The 26,017-nt window shown below is 45.0% G+C and overlaps 1 protein-coding gene across 3 annotated transcripts in view; it reads right to left on the bottom strand.

Moving 5' to 3' along the window:
* Nucleotides 1–8,839: 8,839 nt before the first annotated feature.
* The window catches only part of PTAFR (platelet activating factor receptor), a 43,304-nt gene continuing 26,126 nt past the window's right edge, over nt 8,840–26,017 (bottom strand). For all 3 annotated transcript variants that reach the window (XM_082440958.1, XM_082440957.1, XM_082440959.1), the window contains one exon: nt 8,840–12,049. In XM_082440958.1, the coding sequence (XP_082297084.1) occupies nt 10,975–12,003 (1,029 nt within the window). In that variant the 5' untranslated portion in view covers nt 12,004–12,049 and the 3' untranslated portion in view covers nt 8,840–10,974. The remainder of the gene's footprint in view (nt 12,050–26,017) is intronic.

Here is a 26,017-nt window from a genome sequence, read left to right as displayed (position 1 = left end):
ACTTTAAGTATATCATGCTACTCCCTTCTGGCTTGCAGAGTTTCTGCTGAGAAATCAGCTGTTAACTTTATGGGAGTTCCCTTGTATGTTTTTTGTCGTTTTTCCCTTGCTGCTTTCAATAATTTTTCTTTGTCTTTAATTTTTGCCACTTTGATTACTATGTGTCTCGGCGTGTTTCTCCTTGGGTTTATCCTGTATGGGACTCTCTGCGCTTCCTGGACTTGGGTGGCTCTTTCCTTTCCCATGTTAGGGAAGTTTTCGACTATAATCTCTTCCAATATTTTCTCGGGTCCTTTCTCTCTCTCTTCTCCTTCTGGGACCCCTATAATGTGAATGTTGTTGTGCTTAATGTTGTCCCAGAGGTCTCTTAGGCTGTCTTCATTTCTTTTCATTCTTTTTTCTTTATTCTGTTACATGGCAGTGAATTCCACCATTCTGTCTTCCAGGTCACTTATCCGTTCTTCTGCCTCAGTTATTCTGCTATTGATTCCTAATAGTGTATTTTTCATTTCAGTTATTGTATTGTTCATCTCTGTTTGTTTGTTCTTTAATTCTTCTAGGTCTTTGTTAAACATTTCTTGCATCTTCTCGATCTTTGCCTCCATTCTTTTTCCGAGGTCCTGTATCATCTTCACTATCATTAGTCTGAATTTTTTTTCTGGAAGGTTGCCTATCTCCACTTCATTTAGTTGTTTTTCTGGGGTTTTATCTTGTTCCTTCATCTTGTACATAGCCCTCTGCCTTTTCATCTTGTCTATCTTTCTGTGAATGTGGTTTTTGTTCCACAGGCTGCAGGATTGTAGTTCTTCCTTCTGCTGTCTGCTTTCTGGTGGATGAGGCTATCTAAGAGGCTTATGCAAGTTTCCTGATGGGAGGGACTGGTGGTGGGTAGAGCTGACCGTTGCTCTGGTGGGCAGAGCTCAGTAAAACTTAATCTGCTTGTCTGCTGATGGGTGGGGCTGTGTTCCCTCCCTGTTGGTTGTTTGGCCTGAGGCGACTCAACACTGGAGCCTACCTGGACTCTTTTGTGGGGCTAATGTCAGACTCTGGGAGGGCTAACTCCAAGGAGTACTTCCCAGAACTTCTGCTGCCAGTGTCCTTGTCCCCACGGTGAGCCACAGCCACCCCCCACCTCTGCAGGATATCCTCCAACACTAGCAAGTAGGTCTGGTTCAGTCTCCCCTGGGGTCACTGCTCCTTCCCCTGGGTCCCGATGCGCACACTACTTTGTGTGTGCCCTCCAAGAGTGGAGTCTCTGTTTCCCCCAGTCCTGTCGAAGTCTTGCAATCAAATCCCACTAGCCTTCAAAGTCTGATTCTCTAGGGATTCCTCCTCCCGTTGCCAGACCCCCAGGTTGGGAACCTGATGTGGGGCTCAGAATCTTCACTCCAGTGCGTGGACTTCTGTGGTATAAGTGTTCTCCAGTTTGTGAGTCACCCACCCAGCAGTTATGGGATTTGCTTTTACTGTGATTGCACCCCTCCTACCATCTCATTGTGGCTTCTCCTTTGGATGTGGGGTGTCTTTTTTGGTGAGTTCCAGTGTCTTCCTATCGATGAATGTCCAGCAGCTAGTTGTGATTCTGGTGTTCTCGCAAGAGGGAGTGAGAGCACGTCCTTCTGCTCCGCCATCTTGGTTCCTTATCTCAGCCATTTTTTAAAAAATAACTTTTTTGTCTTTTTTTTCCTTTAATAAGTGTATTTATTTATTTATTTTTGGCTGCGTTGGGTCTTTGTTGCCGTGCATGGCCTTTCTCTAGTTGCAGCGAGCGGGGGCTACTCTTCATTGTGGTGCACGGGCTTCTCATTGTGGTGGCTTCTCTTGTTGCGGAGCACGGGCTCTAGGCACGTGGGCTTCAGTAGCTGTGGCATTCGGGCTCAAGAGCGCAGGCTCAGTAGTTGTGGTGCACGGGCTTAGTTGCTCCATGGCATGTGGGATCTTCCCGGACCAGGGCTCGAACCCGTGTCCCCTGCATTGGCAGGCGGATTCTTAACCACAGTGCCACCAGGGAAGCCCTACTGTAGCCATTTTTAAGTGTACAGTTTAGTGACACTTACAGATTATTGTGCACCGATCACCACCATCCATCTCTAATACTTTTTTGTCTTCCCAAACTGAAACTCCAAAGCCATTAAACACTAACAACTCCCCATTCCCCTCTCGCCCACCCTTTGTAACCACCATTCTACTTTCTGTTTCTATGAGTTTACTGCTCTAGGCACCTCATACAAGTGGAAGCATACAGTATATTTTTTTTGACTGGCTTATTTCACTTATTGTAATGTCCTCAAGGTTCATCCACACTGTAGCATGTGTAAGAATTTCCTTCCTTTTTTTTTTTTAAGGAATTTTTTCTTTTTTTAAATTTTAATTTTATTTATTTATTTATTTTTGGCTGCATTGGGTCTTCATCGCTGTGTGCGGGCTCTCTCCAGTCGCAGCAGGGCAGGGGCCACTCTGGAGCATTGTGGTGCACAGGCTTCTCATTGTGGTGGCCTCTCCCATCGCAGAGCATGGGCTCTAGGTGCACGAGCTCAGCTGTAGTGGTTCACGGACTCCAGAGCGCAGGCTCAGAAGCTGTGGCGCATGGGCCCAGCTGCTCTCTGGCATGTGGGATCCTCCCGGACCAAGGCTCGAACCCATGTCACCTGCATTGGCAGGCAGACTCCCAACCACTGTGCCACGGGGGAAGCCCAAGAATTTCCTTCCTTTTTATGGCTGAATAATATTCCATGGTATGTATACACTGCATTTTGTTTATCCTTTCATCCCTCAGTGGACACTTGGGTTGCTTCCATCTTTGGCTATTTTAAGTATTGCTGCTATGAACCTTGGTGTTAAAGTCCCTACTTTGAGTTCTTTTGGATGTATAACCAGAAGTGGAACTACAGGGTCATATGGTAATTCTGTGTTTAAGTTTTTGAGGAACTACATGCTGTTTTCCACAGCAGCTGCACTGTTTTACATTCCAACCAGCAATACGCAGGATTCCATTTCTCCACAGCGTTGCCAACTCTTGTTATCTTCTGTTTTCATCTCATCATGGTTTTGATTTGCATTTCCCTAACAATTAGTGATAATGAGCATTTTTTCATGTGCTTGTTAGCCATCTGTATATCTTCTATGGAGAAATGCCTATTCAAGTCCTTTAACCCATTTCTTAAATGACTTGTCCGTTTTTTATTGTTGAGTTGTAGGAGCCCTTTATATATTCTGCATATAAATCTCTTATCAGATATATGATTTGCAAATAATTTCTCACATTCAATGGGTTGCCTTTTAACTCTGTTGATAGTGTCCTTTAATACCCCATCCTTTCTTTTAAGGAACTGATTCATCATTTCCTTCCCAAGGCCCAAATCCCCTGACTCACGCATGTGTCAGGTCTTCTTAAAACACTCTCTGAATGTATTTTATTTTATTTTTGTTTTTTTATTTATTTATTTTTGGCTGCATTGGGTCTTCGTTGCTGCGTGCGGGCTTTCTCTAGTTGTGGTGAGCAGGGGCTACTCTTCGTTGCAGTGCACGGGCTTGTCACTGCAGTGGCTTCTCTTGTTGTGGAGCACAGGCTCTAGGCACGTGGGCTTCAGTAGTTGTGGCTCACGGGCTCTAGAGCACAGGCTCAGTAGTTGTGGTGCACGGACTTAGTTGCCCCGCAGCATGTGGGATCTTCCCGGACCAGCGCTCGAACCTGTGTCCTCTGCATTGGCAGGTGGATTCATAACCACTGCACCACCAGGGAAGCTCTCTGAATGTATTTTAGAATGACCTGGGAAGTTAAATAAAAAGAAAGCCAGGCTAATCACACTCTGTTCCTCTTGTTAAAAAACCAAATTTAACTGAGTAGATTATAAAGATCTTATTGGCTTTATTCAATGATTCATGAATCAGGCAGCACCCCATCTAACAGACAGAAAGGAGCTGCACAAAAAGAAAGATTTTTATAGGCAGAAAGGAGCAGGGACAAGGAAGTTTTACTAGAAAAAGCAGATTGTTTGTGGCAAGGTCACCTTCCTTTAGGGGCCAGGGAAGGCAAGCGTATATCAGGCAGATGACCTCACTAGTGCTGATTAGGTAATTTCAGATTGACTGGTTTAAGATTCCATTCCTGGGAGAGGCTGAAACTAATCAAGTTAGGTATTAAGTCTTGGTTTGGTGACTTGGGGTTTAGCATAAGTGACTCCATTTTGGGTCTGTTGTCTTGTTTTTAATACTCTTTTTAACAGTTTCACAATTCTAAGGAAAATTCATATGAATATGCAATATGAACTTCATGAAAAGGTGTCAGGGAGGTGGGAGGAGATGGGGAGAGTGGAAAAGGAGGCTGCATGAACAACACAATCTATCAGGACAGGATGCAGCGTTTACTAAGTACTTATTCTGTGCCAGGCACTGTTCTAAGCAATTTTAAATCCTCAAAACCACCCTATTGGGCTTCCCTGGTGGCGCAGTGGTTGAGAGTCTGCCTGCCGATGCGGGGGACACGGGTTCGAGCCCTGGTCTGGGAGGATCCCACGTGCCGCGGAGCGACTGGGCCCGTGAGCCACAACTGCTGGGCTTGCGCGTCTGGAGCCTGTGCTCCGCAGCGGGAGGGGCCGCGATGGTGAGGTGCCCGCGCACCGCGATGAAGAGTGGCCCCCGCTTGCCGCAACTGGAGGGAGCCCTCGCACAGAGGCGAAGACCCAGCACAGCCAAAAATAAATAAATGAAATTTAAAAAACAAAAAACAAAAAAACCACCCTATTTTGTTGACAGTAAAATTATTCCCATTTTACAGGTGAAGAAACAGAGGCCCTAAGAGGTTAAATCACAGACTAGGTGGAGCCAGAAATTGAACCCTGGCCATGCAGACCCAGCGGCTTCTTTACTGATCACAGTGTGACACTTTGTAGGCTTCAGAGTCGGAATTAATCTGCATTCAAATTCAAATGACTAACAAGAACATGATTACAAACCCATTAGTAATCTGAGAGAAATTCAAACTGAAAATAAGTTTTTACTTTACACTTAACCAGCAGTTTGAAAGTTGGACATCAAGTGTGGGTGAAGATTTGGGGAAATAGAAACTCTCATGTAATTATGGGTGGGAGTGTAGCCTGGTGCAGCCATTCCAGAAGAGATTTGGCAGCTCTTCACCCAGTTGAGTATGAGTGTAGCCTGGGACCTAGCACTGTCACCCCTGGGTATACATTCGGGGAAATTCTTACACTGGTCCATAGGGGAATATCTGGAAGGCTCTCCTCACAGCATCATTTGTAGAAAAGGGAGTTGAAGGCAATCTAAGTGTCCATTGCCAGGGGAATAGGTAAGTAAAATGTAGATGCACATGATGGAGGACAAGACAGATGTTTACATCAATGAACCAGATGTATACACTTCAACATGGTTACATCGTAAAAGCAATGCTGAGTGGGAAAAAAAATGAGACACAGAATGAGGTCCATAGCCCAATTTACGTAAATCATGCCTTTTATGTAAATTTTAAATGAATATGCATGAAAAATAACACTACATTTTCCAAGGATACATAAAAGTCAAAGATATGTATTGAACGTGCTAGAGCTACCACGGAGGATGGGACTGGAGAATGGTGATGAAGGAAAATAACATGCATTCAGATGGAAAAATGGCTGAGAGAAGCGTCTTGCAAAATGGAGGTAAAAAAAGGATCTATGCATCTCAGTTCTACCAAGTTATTGCTATGTGACCTTGGATAAGTCATTTCCCTCCTTGATACTTGTTTTTCTTATCTGGAAAATAGGAAGATATGAGCCTTCACATCCTATGTCATGAAGGATGTCTGCAGAGGAAGTCAATGTGATAGAATGGAAAGTGCATAGCCCTTGGACATGACCCACCTGATTGCTGTGTGGCCTTGGGGAAGCACTTCACTCTCTCAGCTTCTGTTTTAAATGAGGTGGTCTCAGGCCTCACTGAGAAGGGGACATTTGAGAAAGGTCTTGAAGGCGAGGGAGTGAGTTGTAGGGATATCTGGGGGGAAAAGTAATTCAGGCAGAGGAAAGAGTCAGTTCCAACCATAGGTAAGGACACGACGTTCCTTTCACAGTGCCTGCCACACGGTCTGTGCTCAGCAGCTGTTGACTATTCACTCACCCCTTCCCCTCCTCTTGCAGAAATGTCAGGATCCAGGTGACCTTCTAGCTTCAGTGACAATGACACTCTGGCTTCGGAAGTTCTTTGTAACACTGCGTTCACATATACCATCCACTGCAGGAGTGCCCTCTCTAACTGACCACAGGAGCCTCAGCCCGGAAAAAAGTCATTGCTGCTGGGGCTTCGGCCTGCATGGGGAGCACAGGAGCCCTCAGACAGCAAGGCGGAGCCTTCACCAACTGCTCTTCCCCTCAAGAGACCCCCACCCCAGCACACATCAAAGCTAAGACAGTACCTAGAGGGGCTTGAGTGAGGGTACAGTCAAACAGGGAGAGGAAAGAAGGGAAGGGACCCATATTTACTGAGGCAGATCTGGGTTTGAATATTATTCTGCTGCTTACTGGCTCATGTACGCTTACAAATCACTGAAGCCCTCTAAGCCTCAATTCCCCCATCTGTAAAATGAGCATGAAAAATATCATTTCTGTACGGTAGTTGTGAGGACTCAGTGAGATAAGATTTGTGAAAGTGGCAAGCAAATATCTGGGGCTCACCAAAAAGTAGGCCCTTTCTTTCTGTACCAAGTACCTGGGAGGCATCCACTGCCTTATTCAGTCAGCTCAGGTCCTTATTTATTTTATTCATTTCTGTGGGGATTGAATCACCTAACTTTCAAGGAGGGTGTGAGGTTACAGTGAGGCAGTAGATAAAAACTGTGGTTAGCATAGTTACTGGACCAAAACAGGTACTCCATAAGTATTTGTTGGATACCTAGATGGACAGGTGGATGGATGGATGGATGGATGGATGGATGGATGGATGGATGGATGGATAGATGACTGGGTAGATGCGAGGATGGCTTGCTGATAGGATATCCGGGAAAACATGATTTGTATTACAGAAATACCAAGTCTGCACAAAAACCAGGTGTTTTAACAAGAGGGTTTTATTATATCTGTTTGTGGCCTCAGGTCTTAAGCACAGATATAGCATAGATGAGTAAAAATAGGCATAAATGTGCCTAGTTCTAGTCAGCTGTGACCTACACTTACCACTCTTGTGTCTACGATTCATCTGGATGAGGTAAGGGGCCAGGTCTTGCCTGAGCCAATGTTCTCTAAGTGAGATCACTGGTCGTTCCCTGGGGTCAAGGCTGAGATCAGGGGAAAACGCAGGGTGAGGACTTCGTGATGTCCAACATGGGTTCGAAATCCTGATTGGTGATGTTTCATTAAAAGAATTATAACTTAGCTTTTCCGGTAATCCTGTCACCGTTGCAAGAAGGAAGAGACACAAGTGCATTCCACGCTATGTAACTTCTGCAATCACATGGCCCCTCTGAGCCCCATGTTCCTCTTAGTAAGATGAAGGAATTGGACCCTACCAGCTTCAAAATGTTCCAATCCTCTGAAAATCCCTGACATCTTTTTTAAAATATGGATGTAGAACTCCGGAAAAATATATATTAAATTTCTTCCTTGTCTGTCTGTAGAGAGTCTTCGTAAACCCTTTCACAATAAGTGCATGTATATGTCAATGTGTGCTTATGCTACACCCTGGGGAAGCAGGAAGCTTTGGAGATAGACAGCTCATTTCTAGGCGTCATGTGAGAAATGTGGATACACTGATGATTATGATTCAGTTCCTGCAACTATACTTTGATTAAAACAATAAAAGATTCAGTTCCTGCCCCCAGGGTAGGAAAGAATACATTGAAATGGATAAACTTCAGTAGTTATTAAAGTATAAAAAAGTTGCACCCTCCCAGACCTAAAATGCTGCTAGGTCAATTAACCTGTCTGGAGGAATTCAGGAAGGCTGCCTGGAAGAGGTGTTCTGGGCTAGGTCAAAAAGAAGAGAAAGCATCTGAGACGGTCACAACCAGGCAGAGGTCACAGGGGGAGTAAAGGTGGTTGTATCCAGAGTGGTGAGGCAATCATCAGAGCCGTAGCATGAGCTACAACCTAAAATACTACGCCACCTCCCCTGGGCCTGGATGGGACTGAGACCCTGACTTGTGTGTTGGGGCAACATTCTGAGAGAAGCAAGGGGGAAATCACAAGATACCAACTCGGAACTGCCTGTCTCTTTATTGAGCACTTACTGAATGCAGACCCCGTGCACTTTATATACATAACAGCCATGTTTCCTAAAGTGTGCTGTGCAACTTGTGGGGCATATGAGGTGACTGTAGACAGGACACCAAGAACATTTTGATTTTCTTTTTTTTCTTTTTTTTTAAAATAAATTTATTTATTTTATTTTATTTATTTATTTTTGGCTGCGTTGGGTCTTCGTTGCTGCACGTGGGCTTTCTCTAGTTGTGGCCAGCGGGGGCTACTCTTTGTTGCAGTGTGCGGGCTTCTCATTGCAGTGGCTTCTCTTGTTGCGGAGCACAGGCTCTAGGCGTGCAGGCTTCAGTAGTTGTGGCTCGCGGGTTCAGTAGTTGTGGCACGCGGGCTCTAGAGCGCAGGCTCAGTAGTTGTGACGCATGGGCTTAGTTGCTCTGCGGCATGTGGGATCTTCCCGGACCAGGGCTCGAACCCATGTCCCCTGCATTGGCAAGCGGATTCTTAACCACTGTGCCACCAGGGAAGTCCCTTGATTTTAATATTTATGTTTTGTGTTTATGTTTACCTTCTATGTGTGGCAGGTGGCATTTGTTTTCATTTACAATTTAGTTCTAAAGCATCCTTTTAAACAGGTGAAAGTTTTAAAAAGTGACTCAATTTAGAGAAATATATTTCTTGAGTAAACATACAGATGGTACATGGATATTGCAAAATTTACGAGGGGAGTACACAAACGGCTGAAATTCAAGAAACACTGTGCTTTAGCATACAAGCATTTATCTCATTCAGAACTCTTTTGGTTGCAAGTAATAGATAATCACTCAAATCAGCTTAAGCAAAATAAGAAAATGTATCCTAACAGGGAATCTCACAAGGACCCAAAGGAAGCAGCGCAGATGTTGAGCTTCGAGAAGGGCTGGGCCTGGAGGAAGGGAGCCAGCAGGCCCCTGGAAGCACTGCCCCTCCTCTCTCCAGGCCCCTGCGGTCCCCCCTGGTCTCTGCTTTGCTCTGCACATCTCTGTCTTCTCTCTGAGCGGAGCCGTTTTCTCTACTACATTCATGCAGGTGCCTCCCTCAACCCTGGCCCGCTGGCCACACACACACACACACACACACACACACACACACACACACACACGCACACACAGCTCCAGAGTTTAAATGTGTTCCGGTAAGTGGCCTGCAGAGCCTGAAAGAGCATCCCTGAATCTTGCTACTTATTCCCAAGCGAGAACCTGACTGGCCCCACCAGAGCCAGACGCTCACCTCTCATCCCTTCAGCTCCTATCGGAGGGTTAGGGGGGAACAAATTCTCAGAAGACGGGAGAATCTGGGATGAGCAGTCAGCCTGACCAAGAGGTTTCTGCTCCTCATAACTCTATGAGGCCGGAAATTCAGTTCACAGGCCCTGGGCAGGAAGTGACAAAGCCACAGCTTGAACCTGGGTCTGTGTGACACCGAAGTTCAAGTCCGCTGCACTATCCACCTAGTCACCACCTGCTAAGTCCAGCCCACAGCTGCCATCCCAGACCCAAGCAGGTCTCTAGCCCATTGGGAGGCATTTATCAAAATCAGCCCAGTATGCGGGAAACGAGGATCCCAGCTTTGTGGGGTCACTGGCTGGAAGGGAAGATGATTTCTGGAAACCAGGGAAGGCTCCTCCAAGCCCCTGGGTCTGAGGCTGTCAGGTTCACACTGCAGGTGCTCAGGGTGCGAGAGGAGGCTCAGGCATCTAGAACTCCTCGAGAGAAGTTTTCACCTCTCTTCTGCACCCAGAGCTCAAAGTGCCTGCCTGCCCTTGGGATTCTAGTTGCTCTTCTCAGCGCGTGGCAGCTACGTCAGAGGGGCCTCGCAGAAGGTGAGGTGGGAAGCGGAGCTGATGGGCTCCTTCGCTCTGGAGGCCTTCCTGCAGGCACTTCTCAGCCTAACCGTCCTTTCCCACGGAAGCCTCTGGGCATCGCAGTGGCCTGGAGGGCCCCAATTTGGCTTTGAGGGGACTTTGCCCACCATAGTGGGTGGCTGTCCTGCAGGAGTTTCTTCATCGGGGTCCCTTGTTGAGACAGAAAGTGGATGTGGGTGTTGTGTCTCTCCCGCTGCCCCAGGCCTGAGGTGAGGCCTGTGCGGAAACACACATCTGCCCCAGGAGACAGGCTCCCCATCCTAGCTTTCGGTCTCTGCATGTTTTATCTTCTCTGCTCACCACTCAGTACAGGTTGTTGCATGACTCGGGAGAAGGTTCCACCAAGCCACTTCCCCTAAGAAGTGTCACAAAGACCTTGTGCCTTTAGGTAGAGACTGGGTGGCACCATCCTAGCTCAGAAGTCTGTCCCAAAGACGGTGCCACACGGCGAGGGAAGCATCTCTTTTCCAAAACCCCGTCTCTGACTTTTTAGTGATAAAGGGAGTGGTTGCCCAAAACTTTAGGACTTACGCATTTGGGACTGCTGTCCTGCTAGGGTGAACGGGGTGGCTCAGTGTGAACCCCCAAGGACCGCCCCGGCCCTGACACTCCTTCCAGAATTATCAGACTCAGGCGCTCAGGATGAGGTTACCAACCAAGGTTATTATGGCATGTGCCCAAAGGTGGCTGAAAGGGCTCATTCAAGTTCTGGATTTCCCAGCAGTCTGGCTCTGCCAGCATCGACACCTTGGTGAGGTAGCCTCCATACCTAATGGGCCACCACTGCCCAGGGAGGAGGTGCCAGGGCCACATCAGACACCCCTTCCTCCCCCAGGTCACTCCATGATGTCCATGGAGGATAGGCCTCTGGGCTCCAACAATCTGGGACTAATCTTTGAGGGAATTGACAGGGACCTGTTTGAGCGGCATGACCACTTCGGTACCTGTCTCCATGGTGGTCCGGGAGCATTTCCGGCTGCTGCGCATACTGTAGAACTTCTCCGTGAGGTGCTTACGGAACTTCTTGGTGAGGAAGCAGTAGATGACGGGGTCTAAGACACAGTTGGTACTAAGGAGGCAGAGAGTGACCTGATGTGCATCATTAATAGCCTGGTGGAAGTTGCTGTTCTGGAAGCCCAGCTCAGCCAGGGTCCAGGGCAGCTGTACAATGTGGTGGGGCACAAAGCAGATGATGAACACAGCCAGGACCGTGCAGACCATCCAGAGTGCCCGGCACTTGACCTCCGCACTGCGCTGCATCTGCACCGGCTGTGTGAGCAGCGTGACGATGATGACCAGGTTGCAAACGAGGATGATGAGGAAGACGAGGAAGAAGCTGAACACGAGGAAGACGTGTATGATGAGGACCGGGATGCTGCCCTTATTGTAGTGCTCAAAGCAGCGTGTGATGTTGCCCGAGCCAGTCTTGTTGGGCACTGTGTTGGTGGAGTCCAGGATGAAGAAGTAGGATGCAGCGGCCACAATGGCCACCCAGATGATCAGGGACAAAAGGATGCCACGCTTGCGGGTGGTGACCTGAACGGTCTTGATGGGCTGTGTTACAGCCTGGAAGCGGTTATAAGTGATGACGGCCAAGAAGGCCACTGAGCAGTAGGTGTTAATGAAGAAGAAGCAGCCAGCCAGGTTGCACAGGAATTCAGGAAGAATCCAGTTGCCCTCGTTGTAGTAGTAGATGATCCACAGGGGCAGGGTGACCAGGAAGAGCAGGTCAGCCACGGTGAGGTTCACCATGAAGATCTTTATCTCATTGAATTTCTTGGAAGGGTACAGGCGGGCAAAGACCCACAGCACATAGCTGTTGGTGAGGACCCCCAACACAAAGATGATGCTGTAAAAAATTGGGAAGAGGGTGTATCGGAACTCAGAATCCACACGAGAGGAATCATTTGCCTCCATCACTGTGGGCTGGAATGGGCAGCTGGTGATAGGATCCTACCTGTGCCTGGAAGACCACACAGAAATTCTGGTTAATGAAGGGCTAACAAGGGACTATCTTATTTACTCAGTTCCAAGACTCCCATTTTGCACATTTTAAACACTCTAAAGTTGATGGCATTTTCCAATTAATTGGCAATTTTTTTCTTCCTACATAAAATAATGGTGTGTTTTTTAAATGAATGGCCTCTGACAGTCAATAAAATCAGTGGCAATTCAGTTTCTTTTCTCTTGTTCCATTTAAAAATATACTTTTTTATTCTCTAGCTTGTTCTGACTTAGAGTTTTAGATAATCTATTCCTGGTGATGAAACAGATGGAAATTTAAATTTTTTAAAAAATTTAAATTCTACGGTTTTTAATTTCTGACAAAACTTGAATACTTTTCTATTGATGAAATTTGAGATAAAAATTTTGATGGTAAAATGTCTTATGTTAAAAAATAATTCACGTGCTCATACAAAATCTAGAAAATACACAGATGTATATTAGAGTCACCCAGAGAATGAAATAGTAGCTATATATTAGAAAGGATGAGTTAGATCTGATTGTACTGCCATGTAAAGTTGTCCCTGGATAATATTGTTAAGTAAAACAAAACAAAACAAAACAAAAAAGTTGGTATGACCCCGTTATATACTTGTATATGATATAGAAAATGATCTAGAAGGATACCCCTCAAAGCGATGACAGTGGTGAAACCTCTGGGAAGGTGAGGTGGGCTTGGTTGGAAGTATAATTACTTTACATTTTTTTTTGTTTGTTTAAACTTTTTAGGCGTGTGCATTGCTTTAGTAATTTAAAATTTTTAAGTATAATTTTAAAAGAAAAATATATAGTGGAGAAGCCCAATAGACAATACTTTAACCAAGTAAACAAGAGTAGCATCATCATTAGTAAGACATGTCAACATCATGTACCCCTGGTACGATGTACTGACAAGGACACAACACTACTTCTGTGGTATTCTTGCCAAAAATGCATAATCTCAATTTAGCCATGAGAAAACATCAGACAAAGCCAAATTGTGCAACATTCTACAAAATGACTGATCAATAGTGTCAAGGTCATGAAAGACAAGGAAAGACTGAGGAACTATCATAGATCAGAGGATATAAAGGAGACATAGGACAACTAAGTGCAAAGTAGGATCCTGGATTGTACCTGGGAACAGAAATATTGTTAGGGGAAAACGGGTGAAGTTCAAATAAGGTCTATAATTTAGATAATACTGTATCCATGTTCATTTCCTGGTTTTGATCATTGTACTATGGTTTTATAAATTGAGAATGTTGGGTGAAGGGCATATAATGAACTCTTTGTACTATCTTGCAACTTTTTTGAAGGCCTAAAATTATTTCAAAACAAAAAGGTGTTTGTTTGTTTGTTTTAAGTATGGTTGACCCTTGAACAACACAGGTTTGAACTGTGTGGGTCCACTTATACATGGATTTTTTTTTTGATTAATACAATACAATACAATTAATATAATACAGTACAAAAATACAATACTACACGACCCATGGTTGGATGAATCCACAGATACGGAACCCCACAGAAGGAGAGCCAACTGTAAAGTTATAAGCAGATTTTCAACTGCAGGGAGGGTGGCACCCCTAATTCCTGTGTTGTTCAAGATTCAACTGTACATGAAAGAAGATTAAAAGTAGCCATGATCGCACTACCCAAAGTCTGGTTCATTTTCAACAATTCTTTGTCCCCATCCACTGTCCAGAAAAACCAGTTCCTCCCTCCTCTCTTGTCCCTCCCACTATGTTGCCATCACGTGAGCCTGGAAGCCCCTCTTATGTTTGTGTTGCAGCTGAGGGGGATGGGATGGCAAGAGACTTGGGATTAAGCAAGGCCCAAGGCTCATCATATATCATAGTAGAGTGAAAAGAGCAGGGGATAGGCAGTGAGAAGCAAGGAAGACAATTAACACTTAAGAGCACCTCTTTTGGAGCCAGGCACCCTGCTCAGTGCTTCCACACGCATTACCTCCTTTGAGTCTCGCACAAGCCCTTTGAGATAGGAAGTAAGATCCCCATTTTACAGAATAGGAAACGGAGTATAGAGTGGTTATGTGACTTGTCCAAGGTCACACAGCATTAAAGGATTGAGCCAAGATCTCAAATCTAGCTCTGTCTTCATTTGTTCATTCATACATTCAATCAAAAATATTTCTGAACACCAGCTGCGTGTCAGGCTCACTGCCAAACACAGGAGAGGCAGGGTGAACATGACCGACAGGACCCTGCCCTCAGGGAACTTAGAGTCTCGTGGGGGCGATAGACAAAAGCAGTGTAAACAAACATAGCTGCTATACGAAGAAAATAGGGTGCTGACATGGAGAAGAAAACAGAGATCTACTTTTTTTAATATAAATTTATTTATTTATTTATTTATTTATTTATTATTTATTTTTGGCTGCATTGGGTCTTTGTTGCTGCACACGGGCTTTCTCTAGTTGTGGCGAGCGGGGGCTACTCTTCGTTGCAGTGAGCGGGCTTCTCATTGCGGTGACTTCTCTTGTTGTGGAGTACGGGCTCTAGGCACGTGGGCTTCAGTAGTTGCAGCACATGGGCTCGGTGATTGTGGCTCATGGGCTCTCGAGCGCAGGCTCAGTAGTTGTGGCGCATGGGCTTAGTTGCTTTGTGGCATGTGGGATCTTCCCCCACCAGGGATCAAACCCGTGTACCCTGCATTGGCAGGCGGATTCTTAACCACTGCACCACCAGGGAAGTCCCAAGATATCTACTTTGAAAGGAGGTGACATTTCCATTGAGGCCTGAAAGAAGAGCCTAGGAAGAGAGTTCCAGGCAGAGGGATCTGCATGAGTCTAGCACTGGGGCAGGAAAGAGATTGGTAGGTTCCAGGAACTGGAAAAAAGGCCACCTGATGGCCCTTGCCCTGACCTCTGGCTGCCACTCCACCCTCATCTCATGCCACCTTCTCACCAGGCTCCAGCCAAAATGGACTTCCCAGGTGGGTCTTCAAACCCACCCAGAACTCTCCTGCTTCAGCCTGTACACATAGCCATGCCACTGCCTTGAACATGCTTCCCTATCCACACCCCACTGCCACCTGGCCAACTCCAACTCATGTTTCAGACCTTAGCTGAATTTCACTTCTTCAGGGAGGTCTTCAATGACCTCCAGGTCAGGTCAGGTCCCATCTCAAAGCTCCCCGTACTTCTTCTTAAATCTTAGCACAATTGTAATCGTATTCATGTTTGTATGATTGTTTCACACTCTCCCACGTGACTGTGAGCACCGGCAGATCAAGGACCTTGTCTGCCTAATCAACACTATTCCCAGCACCATGAATCGATAAATAAAAGGAATGGGTAATAAGCCTTGTTAATTACACCCACCCCTTAGGGAGCCCCAGAGCAGTGGAAACACTTGAAGAAGTCTATAGATACTTACAGGTGAGTTTAAAGAAACCACTGGCTGTAATTAGAATTTTTCTCTTGATTGAGAAAAATTTTGTTCTTTGTTCTATTTAGTATATGGTGGTGGTTTGTCTATGTTAATTAAATAAATGTAGGTTCCATTATTCCAAGAAATCATTGCGATTCCTTTAAAAACAAAAAACTCACCCTCAAGTCGCACTGTGAATTACATAGTTGATTTGAATTACATACATTTATTCTGCTTCCTCAGCAGCAAATTGCTAGCTTCTACTCAGCTGGGATCTTTTCTACTCCTAAAGGTGACCCTGCCATCTGATCCCAAAGGTGTAAGATAATAACTCTCAAAGGGTGGTCCATGTAAACGAGGGATGAGAGAGGAGGTCTATCTCTGAAAATTTTCAGGGAATCCATGAGGTCAAAATGATCATCATAATAATACCAAGACATTATTTGTCTTTTTCACTGAGTTGACTGACATTTGCGCTGACAGTACAAAAGGGTGTGCAAAACTGCTGGCTCCTTAGCACCAATCAAGGCAGGGACACCAAACTATCATAGGAGTCATATCCTTCACAGCTATGCATTCAGTGTAAAAAAATTAAAAAAGAAAAAGCCAATTTCACTTTATTTTTTAATTTTTTTTACAAATTTTTAAATTCTTATTTATTTTTGGCTGCATTAGGTCTTTGTTGCTGGACACGGGCTTTCTCTAGTTGTGGCGAGCGGGGGCTACTCTTCGTTGCAGTGAGCGGGCTTCTCATTGCGGTGGCTTCTCTTGTTGTGGAGCACGGGCTCTAGGCACGTGGGCTTCAGTAGTTGTAGCACATGGGCTCAGTAGTTGTGGCTCGAGGGCTCTTCCCGGACCAGGGCTCGAACCCGTGTTCCCTGCATTGGCAGGCGGATTCTTAACCACTGCGCCACCAGGGAAGCCCAGTACACATCTTTTTAATAATCTGTGTATCGGAATGGGAAATACACATGAAACATCTCTGCTGCAAACTGGAGTAGAGTGGTTGTCTTCGGAAAAAGAACCAATGACATTGTTTGAGTTGTGAGCTGAGCTGTTTTTTGAATCATCATTATCACTTGAAAAAATGACTGGCAAACTATGGCTTTTCAGAGACTTGGGTATCTGGCAGACTTTTTCTCAAAAAGTCACTATATAAAGTGATCCTGTCACTTCAAGGAAAACCAATGATGGGATTTTGCTGCCATGATTAAAATTTGAACTTTCAAGAAAAGATCAAAATTTTTGGAACATCTGTATCTGCCAGCATGAGCTTGACAGCTTTCCAATATCAAAGAATTTTCTGATGAGATTGGTAGTGATATTAATTAATACAATTTTTTTATATCTTATAATGAAAGGTCAATATCTGGAAGACCTGTATATCGCAGTGAACCAATATTTTTCAAATGAGGAAAGTATGATGTTTCAAAATTACATAGAGGTAAAAGATTCAAAGGGCAAGATAGACCAATACATTGCCTTGTTCATGGATGACAAAAAGTTTGTTGATATGATTCAGTATACATTGCAACTAACTTTTAAGAAACTACCATTTGTGGAGTTCTGATGTAGAATCAAAGAAGAGTATCACCAATTATTTGAAAAAGCCATTAAAATATTCCTCCCTTTACAAATACACATACATCTGTGTGAGGGCAGATTTTCTTCATATACTTTAACCAAAACAACATATCACAATAGACTGAGTGTGGAAGTGAATATGAGAATCCAGCTGTCTTCTATTAAACCCAACATTAAAGAGATTGGCAAAAAAAAAAATGTAAATCAATGTTACTCTTCTCCCTAAATTGCTTATGTTTTGAAAACTTTAGTTACTTTCCACTAAAAACATTATTTATGTTAACGTGAAATGAGTTTATTATTGGTTTTTACATTTAAAAACAAAAATTTTTAGAATGTCTTAGTTTTAATTTTGAAGAGGGTAAATATTGGTAGATATACCCATGTAAGCAAAAGTTCTCTGGGGCCCTCAATAATTTTTAAGAATATAAAGAGATCCTGAGACCAGAAAATTTGAAAATCAATGCTCCACAATCTCAGTTCGCCAACCCGCCCCGTCCCCCCATTTCCTTTGAGCCTAAGACTCCCATTCATCTGGGACTGGCCTTGTTTCTTTTTCCTGCTGGACCCTTGTGCCTTGCCTTACGGGACCCTGTTCCTGGGGCCTGAGAGGCGGGTGTGGGGAGCAGCCCACAGCTGGGAGGTGTGTGGTGCTCATCTGGGTCTTTGAGGAAGTCACATCCCTATCCACCCCCAACACCCTATCCCCACCCCTAAGTAAGTAACTCCTGTCCTCTTCTTGGGTTTAGGCTCCAGCACAGTGGAGTAGGGACAACTGTCCTCCAGAAACTATCCTTCTCCAGGCAAAGGACTCCACTCAGGACATCCTCCTGGGCCCTGCCCCTTATACCACCCCTGCCCAGGCCTGTTGAGAAAGTCTTCCCATGAGGATCAGGATTTGAATAAGGCTCACGAGGTGCTCACCTGGGTGCAAAATTTAAGGGAGCGCCAAAAACCTCAGTAATCAAGATAAATAATATTTGGATCATTTGAAGATCATTTGCAATCATTTGAAGAATCAAAATCAGTATTACTGATGCTTCCTTTTGCCCCAGGCTCTAATACGGCCCTGCCTGGCACTATTATGATCCTGTCTTCATTTAAACTTTTGGTATTTTGTTCATCATGGATTTTGGGGGGTTTGGGGGTTTTTTTGGTATTAATTGACTTTTTTAAAAAAAAATAGTCTCACCATGTGAATGGGGCACACACAGAATAGCCCAGCTCACCCATTCAGTCACTCATTCATGCCTTCACTGGACAAGCTCACTGCTGCCAGCCTGGGCAGAGTCCTGAGACCTCTGAGAACAGACCTCGTCTTTGTCCTTCAGTGGCTCACAGGCCATTTCTCAAGAGAGAGATTCAGAAATAGATAGGTGCTAAGTGTTAGGATGGTGGAGGTTCTAGATGTCAGGGTCATTCTGAGTGGTGCCCGTGACCCAGACTTGACGGTCAGGAACGACTCCTGCTTATGCTGAAGGAAGACAAGGAGTTAGCCAGATGCAGCTGGGAGAGAGGAAGACGTCTGGAAGAACAGGAGAGGATGTGCCTTGTTCTCAGGGAACTTGAGAAGTTTGGTTTGGCTAAAACTTAAAAGGTGGGTGAGGTGGTGGTGAAGAGAGACAGGACCTACAAAGCAAGCATCAGTCAACTGAAGTAGAGTCTTGCATACTAGGCTAAAGGAGTTTGTATTTGATTCTGCTGGAAATGGGGAGTCATTGGAGGATGTGGAGTTTCAGGTTTATGGAATATGACTTTGACGTTGTGTACAGAATGAATTGGAGGGGCCTCAGGTCAGAGGCAGGGAGATAACAAAGAGATAACTGCAACTGTCCAGAGCACCAAAGGGAAGCTTGGAACATGGCAGAGTGGATGGAAATGGATGGCTGTGAGAATGATTTGGGAGATGGAATGGACAGAACTTACAGATGCACGGGATAGTGGTTGAGAGAAAGGGAGGAGACACGGATGGCCAGGTTTTCTGGCCCAGATGACTGGAGCTGGGTGGTGTCTGTCTTCACAGAGATGAAACAGAGGAGGAAGAGTGTGGGGCGTAGAGGATGAACTTCGTGGGGCCATATCACAGGTGGAGTGCCTGAGAAACACCCAGGAGGATCCAGGGTTACACCCTGAAGAGCCCAACATTAAAAGAGAATGGACTTCCCTGTCAATCCAATTGTTAAGACTCTGCGCTTCCCTTTCGACAAAATTCAACAACCATTTATGATAAAAACCCTCCAGAAAGTAGGCATAGAGGGAACCTACCTCAACATAATAAAGGCCAAATATGACAAACCCACAGCCAACATCATTCTCAATGGTGAAAAACTGAAATCATTTCCTCTAAGATCAGGAAGAAGACAAGGATGTCCACTCTCACCACTATTATTCAACATAGTTTTGGAAGTCCTAGCCATGGCAATCAGAGAAGAAAAAGAAATAAAAGGAATCCAAATCAGAAAAGAAGAAGTAAAACTGTCACTGTTTGCAGATGACATGATACTATACATAGAGACTCCTAAAGATGCCACCAGAAAATTACTAGAGCTAATCAATGAATTTGGTAAAGTAGCAGGATACAAAATTAATGCACAGAAGTCTCTTGCATTCCTATACACTAATGATGAAAAACCTGAAAGAGAAATTAAGGAAACACTTCCATTTACCACTGCAACAAAAAGAATAAAATACCTAGGAATAAACTTACCTAAGGAGACAAAAGACCTGTATGTAGAAAACTATAAGACACTGATGAAAGAAATTAAAGATGATACAAACAGATGGAGAGATATACCATGTTCTTGGATTGGAAGAATCAACATTGTGAAAATGACTATACTCCCCAAAGCAATCTACAGATTCAATGCAATCCCTATCAAACTACCAATGGCATTTTTCACAGAACTAGAACAAAATATTTCACAATTTGTATGGAAACACAAAAGACTCCGAATAGCCAAAACAATCTTGAGAAAGAAAAACGGAGCTGGAGGAATCAGGCTCCCTGACTTCAGACTATACTACAAAGCTACAGTAATCAAGACAATATGGTACTGGCACAAAAACAGAAATATAGATCAATGGAACAGGATAGAAAGCCCAGAGATAAGCCCACGCACATATGGTCACCTTATTTTTAATAAAGGAGGCAAGAATATACAATGGAGAAAAGACAGCCTCTTCAATAAGTAGTGCTGGGAAAACTGGACAGCTGCATGTAAAAGAGTGAAATTAGAACACTCCCTAACACCATACACAAAAATAAACTCAAAATGGATTAAAGACCTAAATGTAAGGCCGGACACTATCAAACTCTTAGAGGAAAACATAGGCAGAACACTCTATGACATAAATCACAGCAAGATACTTCTTGACCCACCTCCTAGAGAAATGGAAATAAAAACAAAAATAAACAAATGGGACCTAATGAAACTTAAAAGCTTTTGCACAGCAAAGGAAACCATAAGCAAGATGAAAAGACAACCCTCAGAATGGGAGAAAATATTTGCAAATGAAGCAACTGACAATGGATTAATCTCCAAAATTTACAGGCAGCTCATGCAGCTCAATATCAAAAAAACAAACAACCCAATCCAAAAATGGGCAGAAGACCTAAATAGACATTTCTCCAAAGAAGATATACAGATTGCCAACAAACACATGAAAGGATGCTCAACATCACTAATCATTAGAGAAATGCAAACCAAAACACAATGAGGTATCACCTCACACCGGTCAGAATGGCCATCATCAAAAAATCTACAAACAATAAATGTTGGAGAGGGTGTGGAGAAAAGGGAACCCTCTTGCACTGTTGGTGGGAATGTAAATTGATACAGCCACTATGGAGAACAGTATGGAGGTTCCTTAAAAATCTAAAAATAGAACTACCATACAACCCAGCAATCCCACTACTGGGCATATACCCTGAGAAAACCATAATTCAAAAAGAGTCATGTCCCACAATGTTCACTGCAGGTAGGAACAGGATGGTCAAGATGTAGGAGGAGGACCAGGGGACCACCACGCAAGACCCGACAGAGGAAAGTTTCAAGAGTGTGGCAGCAAGTGGCCAACGGTGTGAAAAGCCTCAGCGAGATCCAGCACAATGAAGACAGGAAAGCAAACATTGCACAGGGCCACTCAGAAATCTATCTCCCTGATCAGATGGACATAGTTTCCTAAGCATGCGTTCAGGAGTGAATGAGAGGCAAGGAAGTGGAAATGTCAAATTCTCGTTCGAGAAGCTGAGTTAAGCAAATAAAGGCTGTGTGTGGACCTTTGTGTGTATCTTGATTTAAACAAACTAACTGTAAAAAATATATATATACATTTGTTAGACAACTGGGAGAACTCAAACACAAAGTATTAGATGGAATTAAGAAATCGATGCTGGGAATTCCCTGGCAGTCCAGTGGTTAGGACTCGGCACTGGTCGGGGAACAAAGATCCCGCAAGCTGCAAGGCACAGCCAGAAAAAAAAGAAAAGAAATTGATGCTAATTTTGTGAGGCTGTGATCGTGATATACTGGTTATACACTTTTAGATTTTTAATTTCTTATCTATTATACACACATACTGAAGAATTTATAGGTAGGATTACACAATATCTCAGTTTTGCTTTAAAATATTCCAGGAAAAACATGCCGGTGTGCTAATCTCAAGTGAGAAGTAGCTTCCCAGGAACCCAACCTGCGACAATGTGTACTCAGGTCCGTCCTAACCCAGAGCCTCCCCAGTCCACACGGCCCTCACAGGAGGCCCAGCAGAGGTAGGCCTCTTCCTTTCAGATACAGGACCAGAATCAGTGTGGACGTCTTGGGCGGAACCCCTGCCTTTGCCAGTAGCCTCGTCCTTGGCGCCTCCAATACCCACCACCCAGGCCCTTCCTACTTCTGCTGCCTTCTCTCCAGTCACAGGTCCCCAGGTGACTCCCACTCCCTTGGCCCTCATCCCAAACATAATGCTCAGATGTCCCTTTGCATCAGTAGAACCCTTGAAATCACCCAAAATGTAACCAGCCTAGTCTCCTCTGGGTCTGGGGGCTCATACATCCACGCCTTCATTCATGCTCCCCTCCCTCTCTCTGCCCAGCTGACTACTGATCATCCTTTAAGGCTGCTCAGGCCTCCTTTCCTCCAGGTAGTTTTTCTTAAGCCTCTCCAACTCTTTCACATCCTGCCTCTCCCCCAAGACCTGGTTAAGTGCCCATCCCCTGGGCTCCCAAAGCTCACTGAAATTGCCTGTGTGTGTCCTCCTGCCACTAGGCCTTAGCTTCTTGAGGAATAAGACCATGTCCATTCATTCACCTGACACCCTGCTGAGTGCCCGGCACTGTGTTGGGGACACTGCAGGAATAAAACAGGCAAGATTCTGGCCCTTGAGGAGCTTATACTCTAGTCATGGAAAACAGACAAAAATAAGTACAGAGATAAATGAACAAGGTAATTTCAAATTGTGATGAATTCAATAAAAGAAATAAAAATAGTGACATGATGAAGATTGGATAGAGGGCTACTTAAAATAGAGTGACCAGGGAAGGCTTCTCAGAGGAGGTGACATATAAATGAAACTAGAGGCAGATCTACCATGAAGCCAAGGAATTAAGCTTTAAGACCCCTTCCTAGGCCTTGTTTCTAACTATATATTTATAATTTGGTATCTCTTAAAGAGGGGCCCACATATTGTATAAGCTTCAGAGTCCTACAAAACCTGTGTCTTCCCCTGGCTAAAATCTAAAGAGTGAGAAGGAATAAGTCAAGCGAAAATCTAGAAGAAGCATATTCCAGGCAAAGGGTATCACGTGCAAAGGGCCTGCAGTGGGAATAAGTTCATCATATTCTGAGCTAAAAATAAATGTGTCACGTTCGGGGAACTGAAGGGTCAGTGTCCCCAGAGAAATGGGAAGAGTAAGATGAGATCTGAGGGCAACAGACCCCAAATCACGCCTACGCCATGGTAAGGAGTTTGGGTTTTATTCTATAGACATCAGAGAGCCGCTGGACTATGTCAAGCACATGAGCAGCAGGATCTGACTCTCTCCAGCTGCTGGGCAGAGAATAGGTGGTAGAGGACAAGAGTGGAAGCAGAGAGACTATGTCAGAGGCAAGAGATGGTGGCGACATGGACCAGAAAGTAGCATTTCCAATTCCTCTCTCCATCCCCCAGCACCCAACACAAGCTTGGCCAGAGTAGGAGCTTAACAAACATTTGTCTAGTGAACAAATATCTAGCAACTAACAAGATTGACTCTTTTGTGAGGGCTGCAAGAGGCCTGACCCAAGAAGATGGTAGAGGCCTGATCTCTCCAGTGACAAAAGAGCACCAGTGGCTGCCTGCCCCCCAGAGCAGCCTCCAGACAAGGCAGAGTGAGCCCTCTACAACCTCATTACTCAAAGTGTGGTCCTTGCACCAGCAGCATCAACATCACCTGTGAGCTTGTTAGAAATGTAGAACCTGACTCTACCCCAGACCCGCTGTTTCAGCATCTGTATTTTAACAAGATTCCCCGGTGATTCACGCGCACACTGAATTTTGAGCAGTGCTGTGCCTCCACACACTGTCAGCCACATACTTGCCTGTTCTAACACCTTCCATGGCTCCCCATTGCCCAGGACCAAGTGCAAGCTCCTTCCCCATCTCATCTCCCACCAGCCTCTACTACCACTCGCCCTCTACTCCAGCCACAATGAACTTCTTGCTGCTTCTCTAAAAACGATTTCTCCTCAAACCTCTGTGCCTTTGCACATGCTGTGGCCCCTACTGAGAATGCCTTTTGCCTATTGCTTTACCTAGCAAAATCTTACTCATCTTTGAAGACCTAATCTAAAGAGTGCTTCTTCTGGGACGCCTTCTCTGTCTGCCCCAGGCAGAATGAGTTGCCTCCTTCTCTGGGTTGCCATGGTACTGGGCACATTCCTCAGCATAGCATCTGACACTGTATGTTGTAAATATTGATTTCTGTGGATGTTTCCTCGCCAGGCTGAGAGCTTCTTGAGGGCAGAGACTAGATCTTTTTTATCTCTTTATCTTCAGTGTCAGACATTAAAGACTGAATGAACAAATGACCAAGCCCTGACAATTATTCAGAGGAAACTAGTATGAAGAAAAGGTGTCCAGTCTCTCTGGGGGGAAAAGGCAGGGTAGGGAAAAGGCCTCTGGAGTCAGAAAGACCTGGGTTCTTAACTGGCTCTGCCATTTACTTGCTGTGTGACCTTGGGCAAGTGATTTCACCTCTCTGAGCCTCAGCTTCTTCATCTGCAAAATCTTATAAGGCAAACAATGTTTCCAAAGATAAGCATGCAAAGTAGCCACAAATGGCCAGGCTTTCCTCTCACTATTGGCCCAGTCACTTGGAGCCAGGGGAGGGGACTGTGGATCACCAGTGACCCCAGGGACTCTAAACCACATACTGGCTTTCCTGCCAGCTCCAGACAGGGTGTTGGGCTAATGCCAACAAAGCTTTCAACGCCTCAGGAAGGGAAGGAGCATTCGGAGGGAGAAGGAAGAGGCGACTCAGACCACTCAGCTTAACACGTGGGCAGGGCTCCCTGATGGATCAAGGCCGGGCAGCAGGCCCAGGCCCAGCATTTAGCTGGGGGGTGGGCTAGGGGGGCATAAATATTTATGGAGACAAGAAGAATTCTACCATCTGTATCTCCCACCCTCTGCCCTGCAGAGTATTCAGTCCCAACCCCCACTGACTGCCATTCCCATACTGTCTGCAAGCAATCCCAGCCCCTAGGGGACCTAGAGAAAGGGCTCCCAACCTCAGTTGGACAGTCAGAGGGACCACTGAGATCTGGGCAGAAGGAATTATGTGCTGATTACTTCCCCAGTGTGGACTGTGTGTTGGGACGTTGGGTTTACCAGTCAGACTGGCCCCTAACATTTGTGGGGCCATTTGGGGTCAAGAGTACAAATGTCTAAATATTTATAAGCTATAAATCAGTCATATCTAAATTCATGCACATTCCATGAATCAGCAGCTCCTCGCAGCCTGACAAGCCTGGGAGCATGGGAGGGGCACTGGCTCCAAGTGGGCACTCCCTCCTGGATCCAAGGACTCCGTGCTCTGTGGGGGAGGGCATGACTGTGGGGGAGGGCATGACTGGAGGGGAGCCAGAGCCAGCTCGCCTAAGCTCAGGGCACTGGACATCATTCACTGATTAAACAAACAGACACCTCTTACCCATGATCATATTTCCTCCTCAAATCAGCCTTGCAAGGTGAGTTTTACATAATGCACATTTTTCCAGCAACAAAAGTGAGGTCAGGGAGGGAAACAGACTTGTCCACAGTCACATAGCTGGGAAGTGGCCAGTGAGATTTTGAACTCCAAGGCCCATCCTGTCTCTCCCAGGCCAAGCTGTGGCCCCTGGTGGAAGCAAACCACTCCTTGGCCAACTCATCCACTCACAGACCTGTCCTATTGCCTGAGAACAGGTGCTTCAGAGGCTGCAAGGTCCCGGGGAGAGTTGCCTTCGACCTGGGGCCCTGCTTTTACCTTTGCTCCCCAAAGTGGGGAATTGAACAGGGCAAAGGCAGGGGAGGGACTGCTCTGCATTCATCTAACTCCTGCCAGGCAGCGTTGAAGCTGGAATCAAATCCTGGTTCAAACACTAAACTCACCCCATGACTTTGTGTCTCTGTCTCTTCACTGGTAAAATGAAGATTTAAAAATGGGCCTAAGAGAAAAGGAAATTCAGAAAGTAATCCCATTTACGATACCATCAAAAAGAATAAAATACTTAGGAATAAACTTAACCAAGGAGGCAAAAAACTTGTACACTGAAAACTACAAAATATTGCTGAAAGGAATTAAAGAAGACACAGATAATTGGAAAGACATCCTGCGGTCATGGATTGGAAGACTTAATATTGCTAAAATGTCCATACTACCCAAAGTGATCTACAGATTCAATGCCCTATTAAAATCCCAATGGCATTTTTTGTAGAAATAGAAAAAA

The sequence above is a fragment of the Balaenoptera physalus genome (assembly GCF_965194825.1).
Source record: "Balaenoptera physalus genome assembly, chromosome: 1".
In the NCBI taxonomy this organism is placed as follows: Eukaryota; Metazoa; Chordata; class Mammalia; order Artiodactyla; family Balaenopteridae; genus Balaenoptera; species Balaenoptera physalus.
This window is presented reverse-complemented; position numbering and strand designations above follow the sequence as displayed.